The following is a 25837-nucleotide window of genomic DNA, read 5'->3' as shown; positions in this document are numbered from 1 at the left end:
CGCCAACATGGCGGACCTGGAGGCCGTGCTGGCCGATGTCAGTTACCTGATGGCCATGGAGAAGAGCAAGGCTACCCCGGCCGCCCGCGCAAGCAAGAGAATCGTCCTGCCGGAGCCCAGGTACCAGCTGCCCCGGCCGGCACCGGCCCCAAGCCGCTGCCCCCTGCTGCCGCCAGCGACTCCCTCCTTCCTGGAGGGTCAGGCACTGAGCCTCCGCTGCCCCGGGGCGGGTGACACAGCGGAGCAGGCGATGCGGGGTCGGCCTCGTTGTTCCAGTCTCTGAAATGGGGCATCGGAGGGCCGGTGGGGGCACTCTGGGAGAGAGCTCCAAAATGCCCGGCGGGGCGCCCTGCGCGCAGCGAGCGCCCCAGCGAGGGGCTGGTTATGACTTTGCTGGACCAGCTCTATCCCTCTCGCCCCCTCCCGCCCAGCCCTGTCCTGCTCTGTCCCATCCCCGTGGTTCTTCCTGTTGCATTGGTGTGGTCCCCGTTGGTTCCTTTCCTGTCACTCCTTTGCGCTCCATCCTGGTCGCTTCTTCTTCCCGGGCTCTGCGGTCCCCCTTTCCAACTCCATCTCTAAGCTCCCTCTGGGCCGCTTACCTGGGGACTGCAGGCTTGTTGCTTATTGTCCGAGGTAAACTGCTGTTTTTAGTGCTTGCTCTTCTTGTAGTCATTAAGTCTAGTCGCCTTCTTAGGCTTCTCTTCTATTTTGTGCCCAGGCAGGATTTTGACCCACTCAATATTCTTTTTGGTGCGAAGTGTGTCACCTGAGCTGCTTTCCTCAACTTGTAGATCTACTGGTGGCACTTCATTAAAAAATTGAAACAGGAGTCACTTAAAAAGGTACTTGAACGGGTGATTCCAGACAGGAATTTGTTGTTAAATTATCAAAGGAGGGCCCGATTGAATTGGCGAGGGGCTCGGTGAGGTCCATACCAAGTTGCAGTTTTCTCTCAAATGATTTATTATTAAGGAACTAATAAAATTTTTTTGCTGGTTCATATCATCAGCACTTCCCCAGAAAAAATAGTTCGTCAGGTTAATAGTGAGTTTTAAATAGTGTATCAAGGCTTCAGTGATGGATTTTTTTTTTTTTTCCCTCTAGCTCCTTTTTCCTAATTAACACCATCCTGAGTTGTACAGCTAATGCGGTTCCTTGATGCTAAATAGCTCTTGGAATTGATGCTCAAAAGAGGCATTTTCTTTATGGTGAATTTGAAACCATGCAATTCTGTAAAATATTGGAATCTAAACCAAAGTTACTGTCCCTTTGAAATCATCAGTCCTTCAAGCGTTAGGCGCCCAAGATTGCTTAAATGTTACCTAATGCCAAGTGATTATCATCTGATTTTTTTTACAAGTCCATCTATGAGCCCTATGATACAGAGAATACCAGTCCCCTTGTTATTTGTTGTGAAAAGCTAAATTGTGCAAATGAAGACTTGCTTGCTAGATATTTTTGGCCTCCTTTTCCTCCTTAGCCCAGGCCTCTTGTTGGCTTTGCAGGGTGTGCTATTCTTTGATAGGCAATGCCAAGTAGTGAAAATCAGGGAAAAGTGCAAACCTGGCTGCGATGTCGTGAGTTGAGCACCCCTATTCCAGAGTGTAGCAGATCTGAAGCTCATTGAAAATATCAGTGCTGCTTTAAAATTTCCGGCAAGTGGGAAACTTATTTAGAGAACAAGAACTCCTATATCAAACCTAAATTTCACTGAAAAAACTACATTTCTATAAATGTGGTAGAAAAAGGCTTAATTCCTTTTTCTCTTGCCGTCCCTAGTGTCCCTCCACCACCCAAAGGCAGGGAGTCCTAAATATGTAGGGTTTCTATATATACAATTGATAAATCTCAACTCATGGGCAGTTATGTTTTTTGGGGGGTAGAATATAATATTACTAAAGTTAGGAACTTCTGTTCAGTTTTCTTTTCTTTTTTTCTTGGCATTTGGAACTTAATGTGACTTCTGCTTTTTCAGTGTCCCTCTTAAGAACTTACTTATGCGCTTAGGGTGTTCACTTCCTTGTGTGAATGTCTTTGTTTTTCAGTGGTATTCTTTGGTAACGCTTTCTTTTACGGCAGAGTGACAGCCAGCATAGTTCTCATGACATTTTAAAATTGAGAAATACCAACCAGAGAGTAATTTTAGGAAACAGCCCTTCAGTAATTGTTATTCTGTTGCTCTTTTTAAAATAGACTCTCGAATTGGGCCATTGGAACCTCCCCCTGAGATTCTAATTTGTTTTCTACTTATCTTAGTGGCTTTGGCTTTAGTTGTGTAATGTAGCTATTTACATAGTAACAGTCACTCCTTGTGCATTGTTAGGATTCTGTCACATTGAGATTATCAGGTAAAACATCTTGCAAAATTCTTTCTACCACTGGATGGCAGTTAGCAGCCTACCTATTTGATTTGGAGGTTGGGGGTTGGGGAATTTCTAGATCCTGTAAGAAAGTTAACTGTGTGTTAAAATGCCCCAGCCTGATGACTTAAGTGGCTGGTATGACTTCACACTTTTGTTAAAAGGGATACGGGTCAAATGTTTTCTGATAAGAGTTTCTATTTCAGCTTCATTATATAGCAAGCCATGTGACCACCAGTTTTTGGTATTCTTGAAAGAGATGCTCAGATTTGTATTTTTAGTATCTGAATGAGAAGCATACATTTTAATTTGCCTTTGGTCTATCACTAGTGATTTTTTTATTTCCAGGAAATTATTTGCAGTCACTATTCTTTGTGCTTCCTTATTTTAGTTACTTTGCCTTTTCCACAGTTTTAAACAGAAGAGCATTAGAACGAAATATCTAGCTAATTTAAATGAAACACTGGGTTTGCAGCTTCCTGCTATTACAGGAGAGTCTCAGAAAATGGAACATTCTGCCCAGGGGAGATTTTGCTTCTCTGAGATGGCAAGAGGCAAACATTTTGTTATGTTGACACATTATTCAGTTAACCAACCAATGAGTGCAAATCCTGGAAAAGCTGACTCTTTGTCCAAATGGTATAGCTGCTTTAGTTTACTGAAATGTTGTTGGGCTAATGTAGCTGATAATAGCCCCTATTGGGAGTAGTAGACTGTGACCCACAGACTCCCTGTGCAGGCCCAGTTAAAACAGGAGCATTTAGATGTGCAGGCCAGTTGTTTTATGTCACGTTGGAAAAGAAATACTTTTACTTAAGTAAGGTCTAATTCATAAGCAAAGGCCCACGAAAGGTCAACATCTTAAACCTTGGAGTGATTCAGACGACTTTTACTGTAGGCTGTGTTACTCTGTTACTCTTTTTTTAAAAACAGAATGAAATTCAGATGACTTGAAATCACACATAGTTGAAAGAGGTTGAGTAACGTGAACTTCATCTTTCCCCTGGAGTCTCATTTCTGTTTACTGGACATTGCGAATGTTGGATCACCTATTGCAAAGCTTGTCCTTTCAAAGTATTCGTACAATATGATAGGAAGGTCTGAAACAACATTTTAAAGATTCTTTATAATTTTCTAGGAGGACTGACAGTCCTTAAAGGACATTTATGATACCGTTTATGACATTAATTCAGTACATAGTTGTAGAGCCATTTCTGTGAGCCAGGCACGGGATACTATGACAAACCTAGCCACAGCCCCTTCCTTCATGGAGCTTATAGACTAGTGTGAAATGCACAGAGTCGAGCCAAGAAGGATGTTTGCTTTAAAGTGTAATTGCTTGAAGATTTTATTTAACCACAAACAAATAGCGTATAGATGACTTTTGTTATTCTATATGCATGGAATATAGAATAATAAAAAAGAATGAGTATAGAATATAGGATAATGCATAGAACACATGATGTTTGGTAAGTGTTTTACAATAATTTGTTAGCGATTACCTTTGAAGAACTATCTAAACATAGTCTACATAGTGATATGGTGGTTTGCATCTTTCTGTTTGTGTAGCCACCGCAAGTGGCCCAGTTTTCTTCTTTAGTGGACATGGAATTTATTCAGTAATTTTCTAACTCCAATCAGTAAGTGGTTGGTGGATAACGTGAAATATTCCTCTCTGTTTAGGCTGTAGAGTTTTCTGTGTCTTCATTCTCCTGTATTCATAGCCTAATTTTTAACTGAAAAGTCCATGTTCGAAGCACAAATAGCCTTTAGAAAGAAAGTATTTCTTATTATTGATAGGAGTAGTTCTCTGAGTAAGACAGCAGTAGTGTTCTTGCTTCTTTTTCATTAAGGTACAAATTCAAAACATAATTGGTTCTGACCTTTCAGTTATTACTTCATTCTTGGTCCAAGTTAACTTGTGCCAGTGACTTGAAGATGCAAGGAGTGCGTGTAGTTGTCAATTCTTAGAAATGAATGTTCCGGCGAAATCTGTTTTGGACGTAGAATCTGCCAAAGCCGAGCATCGTGAAATGCTTCGAATCGAGAGCCTCATAGATCTCTCTGAGGTACAAGCAGTTCCAGCTTTTACACGCGATGTGTTCTTAGAGACAGCCTCTTAAAGTGTTTCCCCAGTGCACGGAGTTAGACTTTGCCTTTAAACATCTGTTTCGACAAGGATGGAAACTATCAGACGAAGGTGTCAAGGCTAGAGGAAGGGAAGCGCAGGTCTTTTTCCGTCAGTGGCTGGCCAGCAGAGTAGTGAAATGCAAAATAGTATTAAATAGCTAGCAGGACGCCTGGCCTCCCTAGGGTCCCTGGAGCCCTGGCAAGCGAAAGAGAAGTTTAACCTCCATGATGTAATAATGTAATAACTACCTTTAATTGAGAGCTCATCTTCTGTCAGGCAGTTGACATAATTAGTTCATTTGTCCCCACAATAGTTCCACCAGGTGAGTTGCATTAGCTCCTTTTAACAGAAGGAGCAGACACTCAGGGAAGGTAAGGAGCTCAGCCCAGGTGACACCTGACAGTGGCAGAGGCAGGAATGACGCCCAGGTTTTGCCCAGCTCGGGGTCTTTCCCAGCCTAGGCAGGGTCTTGCTGGGCTGCCTTACCAAAAATGAATACCAAACTCCCTCGTGTCTTATTTTGCAAGGAATGGATGAAACTGCGAGACTTTTTATTTGGGGGAAAAAATCCTTTTTCGTACTCTCCCGATCAGCTGCTAGTCCTCAGGGACTGATAGAGAACACCTATTCCTCTCGGACCTGCGGAAACGGTAATTATGATTAAGTGAATAAGCAGCTTGTTCCTTATTTCCCATGAGCTTGAGGGTTAAATGCCTATTCTGTTTAACACAAGCCATGCAATCTTGCTGGTGTTCGTGAGAAATTGTGTAATACACCATCTCACCCCCCAGCCTCAAAACAGGATTTCTGCTGTCTTTTTGTTTAGAAAAGGGGCCACCTGAGCTGCCCCCTCTCCTTTTTATTTAAAAAAGGAGTAGCCTGAGCTGTCCCCTCCCCTGACTTTTTCATTTCTGGGAAAAGAGTAAAAGGGAAAAACAGTATTTTTGGCTTTATTTGCAATAAAAATCACTTTCTCATTCAAATAATCTTCCTTTGTTAATATGGTCACATATCTGCAGACCACTGTAGGTGACAATGTAGGCTGTCTGCATGGCTATCATTGTCTCTTCTTATTCTCTGGACATTGGCAGTGGGGAAATGGAAATGATTAATTTGGCAACTTTTACTCTATTATTGCAGAATCATTTGTATGGTAAGTAATTTGCATGCGAATGGGACTGGATATCCTGGCCCCCCTCTACTTCTCCTATTTCTTACTTTTTTATTCTTCCCTTCCTATTTTTAATCATTGATTAGAAGTTACAACCCCTGGGCCCTTTTTGATTGCTCTATGGGTCTAAAATGCAGAATAAGTAATAATGTGGCTCTTCATATCCTGTAAATGTTTCTTCTAATTTTGGAAGCCATCTTTTGGGTCCTCTCTGCTTCCACTGGAGCATACGCATATTTGAATACTTTCTATGTAGGACACGATATAAAGAGCCCATTGCAAATGCAGTGAAAATATTTTTGCAAAATATTTTGTAAACTATTTTGTGATTGGTAGTTGGTAAAAGTCAGCTTGATCCAGCCTTGGACCTGTACTGTCGTTTGCCACCATTTCCTTCTCCTACAGTCTCAGGAAAAAATGCTGATATGAAAATAGCCAGCCCAGACCTCCATCCTTAGTGCACCAGAAGGCCACTGTCATTGCTGGGCCCCTCGTTTTCCTGTGCCATCCCTACTACCTGCCAAACTGTCGTGTGAGAGAAGGTTCTAGATCAGGAGCCAGACATAAGGATCTGATTCCACTGGCAACTTGCTGTGGGACCTCTGCAAGTCACTTGAATTTGCTGTATTTAGTTTCTCCATCTGTAAAATATAATATCTATTGCTTTCCGATTGTAAAATGTCCCAATAAAAATCTGCCTTGTAAGCATTTTCTGTTGTGCTGTACATTTGTAAATAATAGGAAACATTAAAAATTACCCATATTGAATTTCAGACATGGATAACTCAAGAAAAAAGATGGGAAGGAATATTGAAAGAAATGATTACAAACATTTATACTATACGGTTATTGTTGAGATTATGTATAGTGTAAGATACAAGTACACCTTTAAAAAAGTACAACGTAATAGCGAATATTAAGGCAGTCTTGCAAGGAGACCCTGATGCCATGTGCTCTGAGAGAGGAAGGAGTGGGTTTGGGAGGCAGGACTTCTAAAAAGCTGGATGATTGGCTGGAACAGAGAAGAGCAATTGTGGAGCCTTAGACTCATAAGTAGGTTAATTGCCCAGATTTCTTAGTTTTCCTCCTCTAGCTGCTTATTGTGGTACTGTGTGTCTAGAACCTTCTATGCATGATACCTCACGCATACTTTTTTTTTTTTTTCAAATTCTACTTTAAGTTCTAGGGTACATGTGCACAACATGCAGGTTTGTTACAGTGTTACAGTTTGTTACAATGTTCCCCACCCTGTGTCCAAGTGTTCTCATTGTTCAATTTTCACTTATGAGTGAGAACATGTGGTGTTTGGTTTTCTGTCCTTGTGATAGTTTGCTCAGAATGATGGTTTCCGGCTTCTTCCATGTCCCTACAGAGGACATGAACTCGTCCTTTTTAATGGCTGCATAGTATTCCATGGCGTATATGTGCATTTTCTTAATCCAGTCTATCATTGATGGACATTTGGGTTGGTTCCAAGTCTTTACTATTGTAAATAGTGCCGCAATAAACATACGTGTACATGTGTCTTTATAGTAGCATGATTTATAATCCTTTGGATATATACCCAGTAATGGGATCGCTGGGTCAAATGGTATTTCTAGTTCTAGATCCTTGAGGAATCGCCACACTGTCTTCCACAGTGGTTGAACTAGCTTACAGTCCCACCAACAGCGTAAAAGTGTTCCTACTTCTCCACATCCTTTCCAGCACCTGTTGTTTCCTGACTTTTTAATGATCGCCATTCTAACTGGTGTGAGATGGTATCTCATTGCACTCATGCTTGTTTGCTTACTTGCTTTCCTCCCTTTCTTTTTTCCTTTCTTTCATCTATCCATCTATCCATCCCGTAGGCTCCGGGATGGTGGTATCAGTGTGTAAGAGTTGCAAGCGTGCTAATTAAATAGGTATAACCAGGCAATTAGCAGAGTTGAGTCATTCTTTAGAGGTCTTTGTTTCAGAAAAATGAACCAAAAATCATGATCTAAAAGCAGCTGGCTTCATTGTATTGTGCATAAGGTGATTCATTCCAGTCTTTCTTAGACATTAACAGATTGCATGTTAATAACATAGGATTGTAGTATCTCATGTTTGAAAAGATCTTGGGGGATGTCCAATCTAGTTATGCTTTTTGATGGGTGACTTCTCTTTCTAATATCTAGCCACAGGCATCTTTGATGAGCATCTTTGGAAACTGTTGTATCAGAAAGCTCTCTTGTAATACCTTCTGTGCACTGATCTCTTATTATCCCTTTGTGGTTGTGAGAAACAAGTTTAGTTCCTCTCAAATGTGACAGATCATCAAGTATTTGAAGGCAGCTCCTCTAGCTCAAGATGCCTTTTATAGGAAGCTGTCCCCAGTTCCTTTAGTTGTTCCTCATAATGCACACTGCTGTGTGTAATCTATGCTCATTAGTCTGAACATTACTGAGCTGAGTAAGAATATCAAAATTTATGAAGACCAAAAAGAGATCTGTAAAATTATCATAATTAATTTAGTAATGACAAAGCTAGTAATAAATTCTATTTCAAGTGTGTGTTTGAGTCCCTCTGAAGTTCCATTTTAGGATTTGGTTCCTTGAATGATTTAAAATTCATTATACCAGTTTGCTTAGGGGATGAATATTTTCATTAGTCAGAGTTTGGAAGCCAGGTGTGGGTTACATGTGTATTATGACAACAGCTGCCATTGCTGACTACTAAGTAGGTACTAGGCACTGGTGTTCTTAGATAATTATGGACTAAAATATTTCAGGAAGAAAGTGAGCTTTAAATATACAGAAAATAGTCATAGGATATTAGGGGGTATGTTTCATATAGTCAAAAACATAAAATCACTGTAATCCCAGCACTTTGGGAGGCCAAGGCAGGTGGATCACCTGAGGTCTAGAGTTCGAGATCACCCTGGCCAACTTGGTGAAACTCCATCTCTACTGAAAATAGAAAAATTAGCCGGGCATGGTGGCAGGCACCCATAATCCTAGCTACTCGGGAGGCTGAGGCAGAAGAATTGCTTGAACCCAGGAGGTGGAGGTTGCAGTGAGCCAAGATCATGCTACTGCACTCTAGCCTGGGTGGCAAGAGCAAAACTCCGTCACAAACCAACCAACCAACCAACCAACCAACCAACCAAAACAACAGCAACAAAAAACCCCATAAAATCCCATTGGCTAGGGAAGACAGCAAACTTCTTCAATGTCAGCAATAAAACTTTCTTGAAAAATGTGCTGTTAGTATTCGTGCATTGTATTATTAAGTCAGTCAATTGATCTTTATTATCTTGTTTAGATACTAATATGTCTGGTTATATTTTCAGGTGTATTTCTTCAAAATTTTTCGTATCTTTATTGCCTTTGATAAAAGTTTAAATTAAAAATGAAGCCAGGTGTGGTGGCTCACGCCTGTAATCCCAACACTTTGGGAGGACAAGGCAGGAGGATCGTTTGAGCTCAGGAGTTCAAGGCCAGCCTGGGCAACATGACGAAACCCTGTCTCTAGCAAAAATACAGGAAATTAGTCGGATGTAGTTGTGCGCGCCTATGGTCCCAGCTCCAGCTACTCAGGAAGCTGAGATGGGAGGATCACTTGAGCCCAGCAGGCACAGATTGCAGTGAGCTGAAATCATGTCATTGCACTCCAGCCTGACAGAGTGAGGTCTAATCTCAAAACACAAAAAAAAACAAAGAAAACCAAAAACTGAAAGTTGCATGGAATGGCATTTACACAGCTGTTAAATATTGCAGACTCTCATTTTCCTTTGTGAATGTGGTAAGACCATGATGGTATTCTGGAAACATCTTTTTAAAAAATATGAAGTATTTGGTGGTGGTGGTGGGGTCTATCTTCTATTTAAAATGGAATGAATCCTCATGGCTAAGTAAGATCAAGGGACTTTAATATACATCTTTAACCTGGTCCTACCTTTTTCAAGTGAATTTTCTTTGTCTTTTTTTATATTATGACACCGTAACTGGGAAAAGAATCATGCAATAAATATCGTCATCACCAGGAAGTCTGGAATAGCGTGCAAAATTTCTGTCCTGTCTTTTTTGTTCCATTTTGGACCCGCTTCTTTCTGTTTTGTTTCCAGTGGCAATGGAGAAAAGCTTGTTTTTTATGCAAAACATCCCAATAGTATAGAAGGAAAAAATTACACAATAGCAGTTTCTAAGCAGTGAATGAGAGGACACGTATGTTGGTGACTTTGTTGTTCCTCGTCATCCCTCCAATAAAATAAAACCGAGACTGTTTTTGGAAAGGGATTTATTAGGGTTTCGTCATTTAGTTGACTGGCTTATTAAATTCCACATGGAAAACTAGCTTGACTCTCCACATTTCTGTCCTAATTTAAGTAAGGTGACCTGCTTGATGCTGGATTGATGTTTCAAATTATTGTAAAAATTCAGGCTCCTCTGTAAGAAAAGTTTATTTGGGTGGAAACTCCTTTGTGTGAGATGATCGTTCTAAGTGAAGCATTATGGCCTATGGTTATGACTAGCTGGAGTGGCATAGGTGATGGTGGAGCAGATAGAAAAAGCAGGGCACGTTTGAAGTGCTCAGTGGTGCTAGCCTTTTATAACCCTCTTTCCCTTACTTTCAGGAAACTTATGCTCTAGAACTAGGGTTGGACTTGGGTCAGTATTGAAATGATCTTAGTGAGAGGCCAACTTGCTGGACTTTTCATGTAGATCTGTAGTTATACAGGTTAGCTGATTAAACCCAGTGACAGTATATGGTCATTTATTTTGTGTTTATTACAGTAGATGGTCATTTATTTAGAGTTTAAGAAAACCCCACTAAGATTTGTAGATAGTGTTTTATAGTTTTATATATATTAACTTTTTTTTTACTTTTTACAATCGTGCTTGGTCGTAGGTAGAATTTTTTGTTTGTTTGTTTTTGGGAGATGGAGTCTCGCTCTGTCCCCCAGGCTGGAGTGCAGTGGCGCGATCTCAGCTCACTGCAAGCTCTGCCTCCCAGGTTCACGCCATTCTCTTGCCTCAGCCTCCCAAGTAGCTGGGACTACAGGTGCCTGTCACCATGCCCGGCTAATTTTTTTTTGTGTTTTTAGTAGAGATGGGGTTTCACTGTGTTAGCCAGGATGGTCTCGATCTCTTGACCTCATGATCCGCCCGCCTCGGCCTCCCAGGTAGTAGGCAGAAATTTTAAAAAGGAAAAAAAATTACTCTAGCTTCATCCATGTGGAGATATTGAGAGGTATATTTTATGTATTTGAGGACAACTGGTTTTCTCCTTAGATACTAGTATCTTGACTGTGGTGCAGGGAGTAGCTTTCAGCCTTCCAGACTCAGAAACTAGATTTTATTATATCACTGTACTAAGCAGCTGTCTCTTATTGTGAAACTCACATAATCAGCCAAGTCCTCCTGACTAAATTATTCTCTTCCTATAGGCCTCTGGTTCTTATTTTAAGATTAAAGACCCTTTTGAGAATCCTACTAAGTGAGAGCCTCCCCCTCCCAAAAGTGCGCTAACTCACTTACGCAGTAGATTTACCTGAAAAGCTACACTATAGCTAGAATGTCCAGTTTGCTACATTGCATTGAACACTGGCTCCTGTAGGAGCCTCCGTGCCCAGCGTCTGTGTGGCTGGAGCTGGAGCTCTCTCTCACGGGTCGCCCTTGTGGGAAGCAAAATGACCATCAGAAGGTGGTGTAGCGAGCACGGACCCAGGTGGATGAGTCAGATGGTTACTTGGGACCGAGTCACCCTCCACAGGGGCGGCTTATGCTGGATGTCCAGTACTTGAAATCCCTGACTATGGGTGGCCTCGGGACAAGTCATCTTTCCGTATTTTCATGTTTCCTGTTGTAGCTGGTGGGCACACCTCCGCTGGCTTTGACAATATCGTTCATGAAACCACTGCCAAAGCTGCCCAGACCAGAAACCTTTGGCATTTCTCGGCCCTTTGTGTTATGTATTGATTTAAAGTTTTTATTCTTAGAGAACAAGCTTTATTCCTTATTTAGAGATTCTTGGAAATGGCTCCGTAATAGTCATCATCTTATTTTAGAAGAAGGAAATTCAGGTTCAGGGAGAAGCTAATTGCTCAAGGTCGCGTTGATAACAAACGGCACAGTTGAGCTTCAAACCCAGGTTTTCTGATTCCAAATTCAGCATATTTTCAGAAAAGCCTTCAGACTCTCTTTTTCCCGGTGAATCTTATGAGGAGGGGGGGCTCATGGATTTGAGTAGAGGAGCACTGTCAATTTCAGACATTAGTAACACAGTTTTGAAAATGCATTGGGTTCATTCAGTAAAGATTATCAACTGCAGGGGTCTGAGGAAGTGCTCCAGTAGCATAATTTCACTGACCATGTTAACTTAATAATAAATACCTTAATAATTCTCTAGAAGAAAAGATGTCATAGATTCCATGTTCAGTAATAAGATTGTTATTAATAATGATGGCAGTGTTATAACTTGAGAAAAGCTACATGTTATGGGTTCTCAATATTTTCTTACCCCAAACATCTTTTTGTGATTTTAGGTGCATTCTTAATTAAAATTCATCTCCATTCCTGCTGGTGGGTAAATGAGTATCACTGACTCGAACACATTGGTCAGTTACTCTAGATACATAAAGGATTTTTTTTTTTCTTGAGACAGTCTCATTTTGTTGCCCAGGCTGGAGTGCAGTAGTGTGATCTCGGCTCACTGCAGCCTCCACCTCCCACGTTCAACCAATTATCCTGCCTTAGCCTCCTGAGTAGTTGGGACTACAGACGTGCACCACCACGTCTGGCTAATATTTTTGTATTTTTTGTAGAGACAGGGTCTTGCCACGTTGCCCGGACTGGTCTCAAACTCCTGGCCTCAAGTGATTTAACTGCCTCAGCCTCCCAAAGTGTTGGGATTACAGGCATGAACCACTGTGCCTGGCCCGTAAAGGATTTTTAATGTTAAAGTTGGCACTCATTAGCAGTTCATTCTAAATTGTGATAGAAAATTAATGGAGCAGTTTGCATACCTAACCCCTACCCAGAAAGGTTGTTGAGCTCAGCTTGGGACAGAGTTGTATTTGTCAGGAACACATTAGTAAATCCATTTATGGCTTTTGCCTTCTTCACCTGGTGGTGCGTGTGGAGCTTTTCCTCGTCAGCAGTGTATAGACCTTGTCAGTGTTTGGAATTGCTGCATGAGATGTCAGAACTCAGATCTACTTAACCCTGTGCTCAGAAGCCCAAGTGCAATTGCAGTGAATGTTCTTACACAGGTGCCTTTGGGTCTATGTGTGAGCCTTTCTCTAAGACAGATAGCTAGAAAGAAGTAAGATAGGGGCACATTCTCCTCTACATTTAAGGATAGAGCTGCAAAGAAATTTTAATTTTATTCAGAAGCTTTGCTGTTAAGACTAATATTATTTTTAGTTTGAAATTATTTCATATATATTCAGGTAAAACAAAAAATAATGTTATTGTTGGTTAGAACCAAGAATTTAAGTGTAAATGAAGAGATACATGAGGACAAGATAAGAGTTAAATGAAAAGTCTGTAAGATCAAATTTGAATTGGAAGGTTATTTGAAATTCATGATTTTTTAAAAATATATGTACCTATCATCCCCAGTCTTTAAAAAGAAATCCAAGAAACAATTGCATTTCCATCATGCAGGCACCCCATGCACCTGCGCCTGACTCCAAGTGTGGCTGAGATGAGCCTGGAACCTGTTATCTGTTGTATCAGAAAGCAAAGGAGCCATCCAAGAAATGTGGTGGGCACCATCCCTAACAAACTCTGAGGCCAGAAGAAGGGGTTCCCACTGGCTAAAAGTGAGACACGCTGAACATCAAAAGAATATGGCTGATACAAACCCACTGTGGTGGGCAGAATGATGCCCCCCTGAAATATCCACGTCTTAATCCCCAGAACCTATGAACATGTTCTATTCTATGACAAGGGGGCGTTAGGGGTGTAGGTGGCATCACAGCAGCTAAGCTGCTGAGTTTAAGATAGATTATCCTGGATTATCTAGGTGGGCCCTAGTGTTACCCCTAGTGGGGTGGAGAGTTGGTGTCAGAGCCATGCAACGTGAGAGTGAGTAAACCAGCCACTGCTGGCCTTTTGAGGAAGGAGGAAGGGGCCATGGACTGAGGAATGTGGGCAGCCTGTAGAATCTGGAAAAGGCAAAGAAATGGCCTGTCTCTTATGGCCTCCATGTAAGACCGCAGCCCTACTGACACTCTGACCTTAGCCCAGGGAGGCCTATTTCAGACCTCTGACCTACGGATCTGTAAGAGTCAATTTCTGCTTGATTTCAGCCCCAAGTTTATGGTAATTTATTATGACTGCAATAACAAACCAAGATACTCATGCTAGCCACAAGCGATCCCCAAACAAGACAGAAGAGAACACCTCATTGATCACCACCAGCAGTAGAACCATGCATGGCACCTACCTGTCTCTCAATAGTGGCAATTGAAAAGGTAAAGAATTAAGCGTTCATCCTGCCTTTGTGTGAAAACTGCTTCTTAGGGTATTCAGAACCTAGTTGATGGTTGGGGTGGTGGGACAGGAATTTTTTTTTTTTTTTTTTTTTTTTTGTGACAGGCTCTTGCTCTGTTACCCAGGCTGGAGTACAGTAGTGGTGTGACCACAGTTCACTTCAGGCTCAACCTCCTGGGCTCAACTGATCCTCCTACCTCAGCCTCCCAAGTAGCTGGGACTATGGGCACACGCTACCCTGCCTGGTTAAATTTTTTTTTTGTGTGTGTTTTTTTGGTAGAGATGGGGTTTTGCCATGTTGCCAAGGCTGGTCGAGAATTCCTGGGCTCAATGATCTGCTCACCTCAGCCTCTCAAAGAGTTGGGATTGCAGGCTTGAGCCACTGTGCCCAACCAATCAATGAGGGGACTTCTTTTTTTATTTTTATTTTTTTTTTCAGACGGAGTCTCACTCAGCCCCCAGGCTGGAGTGCAGTGGCACAGTCTTGGCTCACTGCAAGCTCTGCCTTCCGGGTTCACGCCATTCTCCTGCTTCAGCCTCCCGAGTAGCTGGGACTGCAGGCGCCCGCCGCCATTCCCAGCTAATTTTTTTGCATTTTTAGTAGAGACGGGGTTTCACCATGTTCGCCAGGGTGGTCTTGATCTCCTGACTGTCTCGTGATCTGCCTGCCTCAGCCTCCCGAAGTGCTGGGATTACAGGCGTGAGCCACTACGCCTGGCCCATATTGCAATTCTTAATGAAAATATTGATTAGGCAAAGATGTATGATGTCACTAAATGAAAGACTGGTGGGGAATTTCAGATGGAGAGATCAGACCGTCACCAACTGAATTTTCTATGTATTTTTTGCATCACTAGGATGAAATAACTGTGTACCCCATATTGTGAGGCGATATAAAGTACCAAAACCATCTCAAAAGTATTCCTGCCCCCAAATGGTGGACTTGAATATGATCGAGTCTTTTGAGGTAACTTTCAGTTTATAGGAAATATGGATGAGAGGAACAATGAAAGACCTTATAAGGAAGCAACAGACAGAAAGGGCATCCCCCATGATGGCTTCCTCGGCTTCCTCAGGGGTGTCACTGCAGATAAAGGTGAGGGGTGGGGGCAGTCAGGTGCCCTTGATGAGAAGAGATTTAAGAGATGGCGCTATCAGATGAATGTGTGGATCTTGGTTAGATCCGGATTGAAACCCACCAGCTATACAAAAGACACCTGAGTCATGGAAATGTGGTTAGAGACTGAGCATTGGATCTTCAGGAATTATTATTTCCAAGGGGGAGTTGGGAAGTAATAATAGACTGTGTTTATGTGAGAAAAATTTCCGTAATTTTTAGAAATGCAAGCTGAAATAGGCTAAAACGACATGTGGTCTTAGATTTGTTATTGATTGATTGATTGATTGAGATGGAGTTTTGCTCTTGTCGCCCAGGCTGGAGTGCAATGGTGCAATCTTGGCTCACTGCAACCTCCACCTCCTGGGTTCAAGCAATTCTCCTGCCTCAGCCTCCCAACTAGCTGGAATTATAGGCGACTGCCACCATGCCCAGCTAATTTTTTGTATTTAGTAAAGGCGAGGTTTCACCATGTTGGCCAGGATAGCCTTGAACTCCTGACCTCAGGTGATCCTCAGACAAGCCACTATGACTGGCTGAGATTTGTTTTAAAATGCTTTAAAAAATGGAGGTGGGATAAGTTGGGTGGAATGGCTCATGCCTGTAATTCCAGCACTTTGGGTGGTCGAGGCAGGTGGATCAGTTGAACCAGGAGTTCAAGACCAGCTTGGGCAACACACCAAAACCTCATCTCTACAAAAATTAGTTGGGCATGGTGACACACACCTGTCATCCTAGCTACTTGGGAGGCTGAGGTGGGAGGATCACTTGAGCCCAGGAAAGTGAGGATGAAGTGAGCTGAGATTGCACTACTGCACTCTAATTTGAGCAACAGAGTGCAACTCTGTCTCAAAAAAAGAGAAAAGAAAAAGAAAAAAAATGGAGGGTGGGGTAGGGAAAAGTAGCAGATTACAATCTTGGTAACTTCCAGTGAGGTGCTGAGTGATGGGTCTAGGTGTTCACTATATTATATCCTTTTGCATGTTTGAAAACTTTTGCAATAATTTTTCAAAACAGTAGAGAAGATGGCTAGGTGTGAAGATCACAACTGTGTCCCTGCAGGGCCGATGGAAGCCTCAGTTTTCCCAATGTCATGTGTAATAGCACTGGTGACTTAAGATGTACTGTATAGTTTCTGTGATGGCATTATACACAGATGCAAAATGTACCGCATCTCAAACAACTTAGATTGACAGGAGGATGATGTGTTTTTTGGAAACTGCATTAGATGACTCAAAAAGAGGCTCTGTGACACTGATTACAAAGATGCGGGTAGAGTTTTAAGAGGCTCATTTGCAACCTAAGAGTCCTGACTGATCCAACTGGAGTGGACAGATTTACAACTTCTTGACCTGAAGGCTTGCCATAGAAGGATGATGAAAAAAAGGCAAGAAGGCTATTGAAAAGAGAAAGCACAGTAAGAGATCATCCTTTGGAAAACGATTATCTATTCACTTCCTGAGTACAAAAGACTTCACTGACTTCATTCAGATCATGGGTGTCTGTTAAATCACGGCTCTGATGTTTAAATTTAGCAGAAAAAAAAAATAACCCATGCTCTTTAAGATAATCTACCCTCTAAGCATACTATCCATGCCTAAGGAAACCTTGCAATGTAAGTCTCTTATTAAAATTATGTTACAGCTTTCTATTTTTAAATTACTTGAATATTAATTTGTGAAAACATTTTAAAATAATCATTTTAAAATAAGTGTTTCATGGCCGGTGCAGTGGCTTATCATGCCTGTAATCCCAGAACTTTGGGAGGCCAAGGCGGGTGGATCCCCTGAGGTCAGGAGTTCGAGACCAGCCTGGCCAACATGGTGAATCCCCGTCTCTACTAAAAATACAAAAATTAGTCAGGCGTGGTGGTGGGCACCTGTAATCCTAGCTACTCAGGAGGCTGAGGCAGGAGAATCACTTGAACCCAGGTGGCAGAGGTTGCAGTGAGCCGAGATTGTGTCACTGCATTCCAGTCTGGGCGACAGAGCAATACCCTGTCTCAAAAAAAAAAAAAAAAAAAAAAGACTGTGTTGCTGTAAACGAGGTCTCGCTAAATAATTACCAACAAGACCAGTGTGAAGAAAAACAAAAGTTTATTAAGAGAAAAATTAACAAAAAAATCAGAGTAAATTGAGAGCTGTAACATATTTCTAGACAGGAAAACTCGACATCACGAAGTTGTCAGGTCTCCACAAATAAATCTGTAAATCCAAGACCAAAATTCAAATGAGAGTTATTCCAAATGAGAATTTTAAAGAAACTCACAAGACAGTGCTCACTCATCTGAAGAAAAAAAATGGGCAAAAATAACCAATACAATTTTGGAAAAGTAAAACAATGGAGATCTGCTCTAATATAAAACATTCCTCTAGCAACTAAAAAAGTATAAATATTCATGCATAGATGTGTACGCATCTCAGTTTGGTTTATGTAAAATACAGGTGGCATTTTGAGTCTAGGAAGAAGAGTGCTGTGTGGTAGCTGTCTGTCAAATAAAACCATAATTCCTCCATGTTATACACAAAAATAAATTCCAGGGTATTTAATGAGATAATAAAGAAGTTAAAAATACAAAAAGGGAATATATTCTTATTACTATGGAGTACAGATACTCTGGGCTTTCTTAAACAAACCCCAAACCTGGAAACCACAAAGGAGGAGATGAATGGATATGAGGACATGAATGAAAAGTTGGCATGTGACAGAGATCTCAGAATCCAAATTAAAAGACAACCGGAAAACTTACATCGCATGACCTTCTGTGGAGCATGTTTTAGTTTGTAAGTCTGTCTGCTTAGATAGCATGTGCTTACTAAAATTCCTGACTGGCTCTTGTCCTAGGGAAGAGAGTGGGTAGGAGGCCTGGATTGTGTTTGGGTGTCCAGGAAGTAAGGCAATTTGTATCAAGTGAGTCGCCTGTTTGCTAGTGGTAATTTCATCTGTCAGTCATTGGGAAGGAAGAGTTTGCTTTAAAAATGCCACAGAAAGATGGACGTTAATTTCATGGGTGGTAATTTAGGAATTCTTCTCACATGACTGTAAAAATAAGTCAGTCCAAAAGTGGAGGCTATTTGTGGCCTGGCATTTTTCTGTGTACTACTACTTTTTTTTTTTTTTTTTTAGTGACTGTCATCCATTGTCTGTTCCATTAGATTATTTAGGGCAGGCTAACAGGACTTACACGATCCTTCCCAAGAGGTCCCCTTGGTTTCTGTCACTTCAGCCTTACCCGCGATCCCTTAGATTCTGTCGTTGAGCTGTAGTGAACTGGGTTCTGGGGCACTCTGCAGTTGCCTCTGTGGAGGCCGACTCGTCACACTGTGTTGGGACTGCCTGTGTCCTCTGCTGTCATCGCCTCTGGACATGGGCTCCTTGAAGGCCGGGGATGAGTGGGGTTCACTGTGTATTCTGAGGGTCAGACTCAGTGCCTGGCTCAGGGTAAGGATGCAGCACCCATCTTCTGAATGAGCGAATGGGTGAATGAACAGATGAGTTGTCTTTTGCTTTTCCTCCCAGTCAGTCTATGTATTTAATAGCCTATATTAGACATAGCTAATATACCAAGTATTTGACTCTTTTTTTTTTTTTGAGACGGAGCCTCGCTTTGTCGCCCAGGCTGGAGTGCAGTGGCGCCATCTTGGCTCACTGCAAGCTCCGCCTCCCGGGTTCACGCCATTCTCCTGCCTCAGCCTCCCGAGTAGCTGGGACTACAGGCGCCCGTCACCTCGCCCGGCTAGTTTTTTGAATTTTTTAGTAGAGACGGAGTTTCACCGTGTTAGCCAGGATAGTCTCGATCTCCTGACCTCGTGATCCGCCCGTCTCGGCCTCCCAAAGTGCTGAGATTACAGGCTTGAGCCACTGCGCCTAGCCGTATTTGACTCTTTAGAGACAGCTGTGGCAAAGATTTGATTCTTCAAATGATGCGAGATAAGAAATTCTTGAATTCATTTGAATGTCCAAAAATATTGTATAGGTTATAACATCATATTTCAACTCCAAATTTGGACAGATTTGGCATTATAGATTTTATAAACTATGAAAAATAGGTTTCTCTAAACAATGCTGCGGCAGCTTATGTGACATAAATACTAGAGAAAAGCGAATGATTTATTAATGAGTAAGGAGATATACAAATATGAAACTAGAGTCAACGGGGGCAGAAGTAGGGAGGTGGGAGTAAATGCCTAAAATCTTTGGGAGTACTTTTTCTGGAAGATTTTGATTTGTTTTGAAAAGTGGCTTTGAAAGCTCTGCTTATAGCCATCTGGTAGTTCCGCCGTTATCTGCGGTTTTGCATTTGGCAGTTTCAGTTGTCCGGAGTCAGTTGAGGCCTGAAAATATTACATGGAAAATTCCAGAAATAGATAATTGATAAATTTTAACTTGCATGTCATTTTGACTAGAAAGATGAAATCTTGCACCGTTCTGTCCGGAACGTGATTCCTTTGTTCAAGGAATCCTCAGTGTAGGTGCTACTGCCCTGTGAGTCCCTTAGTACCTGGCTTAGGCATCAGATCCTTTGTAACCCTTATTTTATTGAATGGTGGCCCCGAAGCACGTGAATAGCGATGCTGGCAGTTCAGATATGCCAAAGGGAAGCTGCAAAGTGCTGCCTCCGTGAAAAGGTGAACGTTCTCAACGTAAGAGAACAGAATAAATCATATGCGGAGGTTTCTAAGAAGTAAGAATGAATCTTCTATCCAAGAAACTGTGAACAGTATATTGTTAGAATTGTTCTGTTTTATTAGCAGTTATTGTTGATCCCTTACTGTGCCTAACTGATAAATTTAACTTTATCATAGATGTGTATGTATAGGAAAATGGTGGATATAGGATTCAGTGCTATCTGTGGGTTCAGGCATCCACTGGCCTTGTATTTCCTTTTTTAGTCAAGATGATTTGAGAAACTTAGATACCGAGAAACTCTGTGCCTGGTCACTTGAATGGAAAGGCCGTCTTGTTAATGAAAACATGGCTTAAGCTGTTGTAACCAAGAGATCCCAAAATGAGATGGCCCCCAAGCCCAGGCCACACCACAGACCAATTACATTAGACTCTCCCTGGAGAGGGCCAGACACCAAGATTTTTAGAATTCTTCCTAGGTCATCCTAAAGTCTAGGTAAAGTTGAGAACCACTGGCCTGGAGTTATTCAGAAGTGACTAGGGAGGGTATTCAGAAGCGACTGAGTTTTGCAGCCCACAGCCATCTCTCATCCTGGGCTTGTAGAACAGCTCCGCCTGCCTCGCTATAGGGCTTTCACCGCTCGGCCAAGCCTTGTGTTATGGGTGTTTCCCACCCAGGAGGAAGTGGAGCGCACAAGTTCCTTTTAAGGAGGTGAAGTGGAAGTAGCATATTTCACTCACATTCCATTGGCAAGTGCTAGTACAGGTGACTATGTAACTGTACATTCCATTGGTGGGTGCTAGGACACGTGACTATGTAACTGCACATTCCATTGGTGGGTGCGAGGACACCAGACTGTGTAACTGCACATTCCATTGGCAGGTGCTAGGACACGTGACTGTGTAACTGCACATTCCATTGGCGGGTGCTAGGACACGTGACTGTGTAAGGGCAGATTCCATTGGGGTGCTAGGACACGTGACTATGTATCTGCAGTGGAGGTTGAGGAATGTGATGTGAATCTGGTTGGCCATCTGCCCTGCTAATTTTTGAGGTGGGAAGCCTTCTGTTATAGGTAGAAGAGTGTAATGGTTACCATACTATCCATTAATTAAAACTATTATTGATTACCAATTATCAACTCTAAAGCTGAACAGAGTTCAACTGACCTCACATATATAATTATGTCATATGAGATAATTATACACATACACACACAGGCAAGCTATGAGCTAGATGCAAAGACTTGGGAGAGGCTTTGGTTTAATTACAGAGTTTTAAAGTTTTACATTTACTAAGCTTTTAGTTTTTGTTAATCATGAAGTTGTTGCTCTTTGTTTCACTGTCATTTATGAGCTGTTTAGGAGTGGAAACCCTGTGCGGGTTACTTTTTCATTTGTTTGGCCTCCCTTGGTGCAAGCTGTTTAAAGAGGCAGAAAAGCAATTTTAGCCAAAATGTATTCCAGTGATGTCAATTGAAATCCTGGGTCATCACATAAAGGTTATAGCAACTTTAAGGGTGTAGAATCTGGAAAAAGTTAACGTTAAATAGGAATGTCATTTTTGGTGGGGCAACACATTTTCTAGAGCCCCCTTTTAATTATTTTGCTATATACACTCTTAATTGTAGAAACCATTCTTGAAGAGTTGGGGAAGGCTCAGTGGTGTTGATGGGTACAGATTTAGTATAAATGAGTTAGTCTTACTCATCTTTCTATATTCTTGTGGCCAGAATACTTCCAGACTCATAACAGATCCTTAGTAAATATTAACTGACATGAATATGCTTATATCATTGTGTAGTTTATTTAGAAAAATGATACTCTTTCACTCCTTGTGGACATTTGGCAGTGACATGTTTAGTCCTTTGGTATGCAACAGGGTTGAAGGTGGGGGATTGAGTACTAGAATGATTGCTGACGTCTCTTCAAGGGCGGTGGGAGACAGAGACTTCTATCATTAACAGAAAGAATGGATAAGACCTGCTGTGCAGTAACACAAGAGGGTGGCTATAGTCAGTAATAACTTAATTGTACATTTTAAATAAAGAGTATAATTGGATAGTTTGTAACTCAGAGGATATCGGGAGAACCTGCTCCCGATGTTTAACGTGGGTTCTTTTCTATTTCCTAAGTGTCTTGGCCGGGTTGAGAAATAAAGGGAAAGAGCACAAGAGAGATTTAAAGCTGGGTGTCCAGGGGAGGCATCACATGTCGGCAGGATCCATGATGTTCCCCGAGCCGTAAAACCAGCAAGTTTTTATTAGCGATTCAAAAGGGGAGGGAGTGCATGAATAGGGTGTGGATCACAGAGATCACATACTTCACAAGGTAATAAAATATCACAAAGCAAATGGAGTCAGGGCGAGATCACAGGACCACCGGATGAGGTGAAATTAAAATTGCTAATGAAGTTTCAGCACGCATTGGCATTGATAACATCTTATCAGAAAACAAAGGGTTTGAGAGCAGACAACCTGCCTGACTACAATTTATTAGGTGGGAATTTTCCTCCACCTGATAAGCCTGGGAGCGCTACAGGAGACTGGGGCTTATTTCATCCCTTCGGCTTTGACCATAAAAGACGGCTGAGAGGGCCGTTCATAGGCCTACCTTCAGGGCGCATTCTCTTTCTCAGGGATGTTCCTTGCTGAGAAAAAGAGTTCAGTGATATTTCTCCTATTTGCTTATGAAAGAGGAGAAATATAGCTCTGTTCCACCCGGCTCACCGGTGGCCAGTTCAAAGTTATGTCTCTTGTTCCCTGAACATCGCTGTTATCCTGTTCTTTTTTTAAGATGCCCAGATTTCATATTGTTCAAACACACATGCCCTACAAACAATTTGTGCAGTTGATACAATCACAGGGTCCTGAGGTGACATTCATCCTCCTTAGCTTACGAAGAAGATGACAGGATTAAGAGATTAAAGTAAAGACAGGCATAGGAAATCACAAGGATATTCAATAGGGAAGTGGTAATTGTCCTTGAAATCTTCACAGTTTATGTTCAGAGATTACAGTAAAGACAGGTGTAAGAAATTATAAAAGTATTAATTTGGGAAACTAGTAAATGTCCATGAAATCTTCACAATTTATGTTCTTCTGCCGCGGCTTCAGCCGGTCCCTCCGTTCAGGGTCCCTGACTTCCCGCAACAGAGAAGTGCTCGAGGGGTTGGATACCCCATTCTTCATGACGTGCTTATTTCACACCGCATGTCTATCTCAAGACATTTCATGTCCCCATAAATATCTCTACCTCCTGTGTACCCACAAAAGTTAAAAAATAAATAAAGAAAATAAAAATCATGACTGTCCATTGTGGGAAATGATACAGCAGTGATGTACAGCAAGCAGTAGGAACAGAAGTGGGAGGGCTCACCTCTGCAGAGTTGGGGAGGGCTGCATAGTGTTGGTGACCCCTGAACTGGGTCATGGAGTATAGTAGGAGATTTTCATGTGAATAGGAATGGTATGTACAGCATGATGGAGCTGTGGAAGAGCCTGTGTCTTTCATGAAAGGTGAAAAAATCAAGTGTGGCTGCAGTGGGAGAAAGACAACTCCATGAAAATGCTCCCTGCAGTACAGTAAGGGGTTTGAACATTGGGCACAGCGAGAGGCCCTTGCAATGTGTTTTAATTTTTTTTTTGAGACAGAGTCTCACTCAGGCTGGACTGCAGTGGTGTGATCTCGGCTCACTGCAGCCTCCACCTCCTGTGTTCAAGCAATTCTTCTGTTTCAGCCTCCCGAGTAGGTGGGATTACAGGTGCCCGACACTATGCCTGGCTAATTTTTGTATTTTTAGTAGAGACGGGGTTTCACCATGTTGGCCAGGCTGGTCTCGAACTCCTGACCTCAGGTGATCCCCCTGCCTCGGCCTCCCAAAGTGCTAGGATTACAGGCGTCAGCCACTGTGCCCAGCAGCCCTTGCGGTCTTTTAAATGAGATGATTACATGGTCCGATTTATATTTTAGAAAAATTACTCTTGGAAACGAGGAGGCTGCATCCTTCCTGCCTAAGGCTCCCTGACCCCAGTCTCTGTCCTCTAATAACACCATAGCCGTAAAACATAGTCTCTTCATTATTCCCGATTTAAAGGATTTTGATGAAAAGGCAAATGAATTCTGAAATGATTCTCATAACTAATTTATTTTTATTTTTTATTTTTTGAGGCAGAGTCTTGCTCTGTCACCCAGGCTGGAGTGCAGTGGCGCGATCTTGGCTCACTGCAGCCTCTGCCTCCCAGGCTTAAGCAATCCTCCTACCTCAGCCTCCCAAGTAGCTGGGACCACAGACACGCACCACCATGCCTGGGTAATTTCTTTATAGTTGTGGTAGAGATGGGTGATATGGTTTGGCCGTGTCCCCACCCACATCTCATCTTGAACTGCACTCCCATAATGCCCACCTGTTGTGGGAGGGACCTAGTGGGAAATAATTGAATCACAGGGGCGGTTTCTCCCACACTGTTCTGTGGCAGCGCATAAGTCTCACAAGATCTGATGGTTTGAAAAGGGGAAACCCATTTTGCTTGGTTCTCGTTCTCTCTCTTGCCTGCTGCTATGTATGACGTGCCTTTTACCTTCCACCATAATCGTGAGGCCTCCCCAGCCACGTGGAACTATAAGTCCAATTAAACCCTTTTTCCTGGATAAATTACCCAGTCTTGGGTATGTCTTTATCAGCAGTGTGAAAATGGACCAATACAATGGGATTTCACCATGTTGCCCAGGCTGTTCTCAAATTCCTGAGCTCAAGCGATCCACCTGCCTCAGCCTCTCAAAGTGCTGGGATTACGGGTGTGAGCCACTGTGCCCTGCTTGTTGTAACTAATTTAAACAGATAGTTTCGAGTATAAAGGTTCAGTTTCTTTGATTAGGTAAGCCGAGGACCCCATAACTTTATTTATCCTTCGGCTGGTGTCTGTTTGGGGATGATTTTTGTATCTGATGACTGTGGGCCAGTAAAAATCAAGTATATTTAATGTAACCTTAATATCTAGTTATATTGCAAAGAAAAAGGCATTAAAACAGAATGTGGATTATCAAAATGTTGTAGGAAAAGCACAAAATAAATTTGTAGTTAGCTTAATTGGGTTGTTATCTGAATGTAGATTATCCTGTGCTGAATTGTTTAATACTATGCAAATTATATGAGACTTTCCTGTAAGAGACAGAAGAAACTGAGGAAACTCAAAGAGTTGACATTAAACTATTTAAGATTCTTTTACAGACTACTTCAGAATCCTGATGGAGTTTGGTGGTCTTAAATCTAGTGGTCAAGTTTTTATTGTGACTTTGGATAACAGAGCTCTATTCTGTGTGCTTGATGAGTGGTTTGTGGAAAATAGTAACTACATATAAGAAAAGTAGTTTCATTTTCAGGGAACAGAATCTTGATATAACTGTGTGGTCATTAAAAAAATCTGTCTTTTGGTTTTCTTGATGGTCAGTAATGGCAACAATTCTCATTTGTGTGCTGCTTATAGTTTATTAATTTTTTTTTTTTTGAGACAAGGTCTATCTCTGTCACCCAGGCTGGAGTGCAGTGGTGAGATCATAGCTCACTGCAGCCTCAAACCCCTGGGCTCAAGTAATTCTCCTACCTCAGCCTCCTGAGTAACTGAGACTACAGGTTCATGCCACCATCTTGGCTAGCTTTTTAATTTTTTTTTGTAGAGAGGGGTTCTTGCTATGTTGCCCAGGCAGTTCTCGAACTGCTGGCCTGAGGCGATGCTTCTGCCTCAGCTTCCTGAAGAGCTGAGATTATAGAACCACCAAGCCCACTCACTGCTTATAGTTTAGAAAGCACTCTCTTACAGACTTTTTCAACCTTTACAACTACCTTATTATGTACTACTAGTTTTTCTAGGCAATATGTTACCTATTAATTGCAATATTTGCTTAAATGCATTTTATTTTGGACATTAGAATAAAACAAACCTCAGGTAGAATATGTAGGCTCTTAATAAT

At 41.9% G+C, this 25837-nt stretch overlaps 1 protein-coding gene across 2 annotated transcripts in view; it reads left to right on the top strand.

Moving 5' to 3' along the window:
• Positions 1-6: 6 nt before the first annotated feature.
• ADRBK2 (adrenergic, beta, receptor kinase 2) overlaps positions 7-25837 on the top strand; it is a 158703-nt gene continuing 132872 nt past the window's right edge. For both annotated transcript variants that reach the window (XM_011934849.1, XM_011934847.1), the window contains exon 1: positions 7-120. In XM_011934849.1, the coding sequence (XP_011790239.1) occupies positions 8-120 (113 nt within the window). In that variant the 5' untranslated portion in view covers position 7. The remainder of the gene's footprint in view (positions 121-25837) is intronic.

This window comes from Colobus angolensis, unplaced genomic scaffold (assembly GCF_000951035.1).
Source record: "Colobus angolensis palliatus isolate OR3802 unplaced genomic scaffold, Cang.pa_1.0 Scaffold139, whole genome shotgun sequence".
NCBI classification, from domain to species: domain Eukaryota; kingdom Metazoa; phylum Chordata; class Mammalia; order Primates; family Cercopithecidae; genus Colobus; species Colobus angolensis.
Note: the sequence above shows the minus strand (reverse complement) of the source record. Positions and strands in the feature narration are given on the sequence as shown.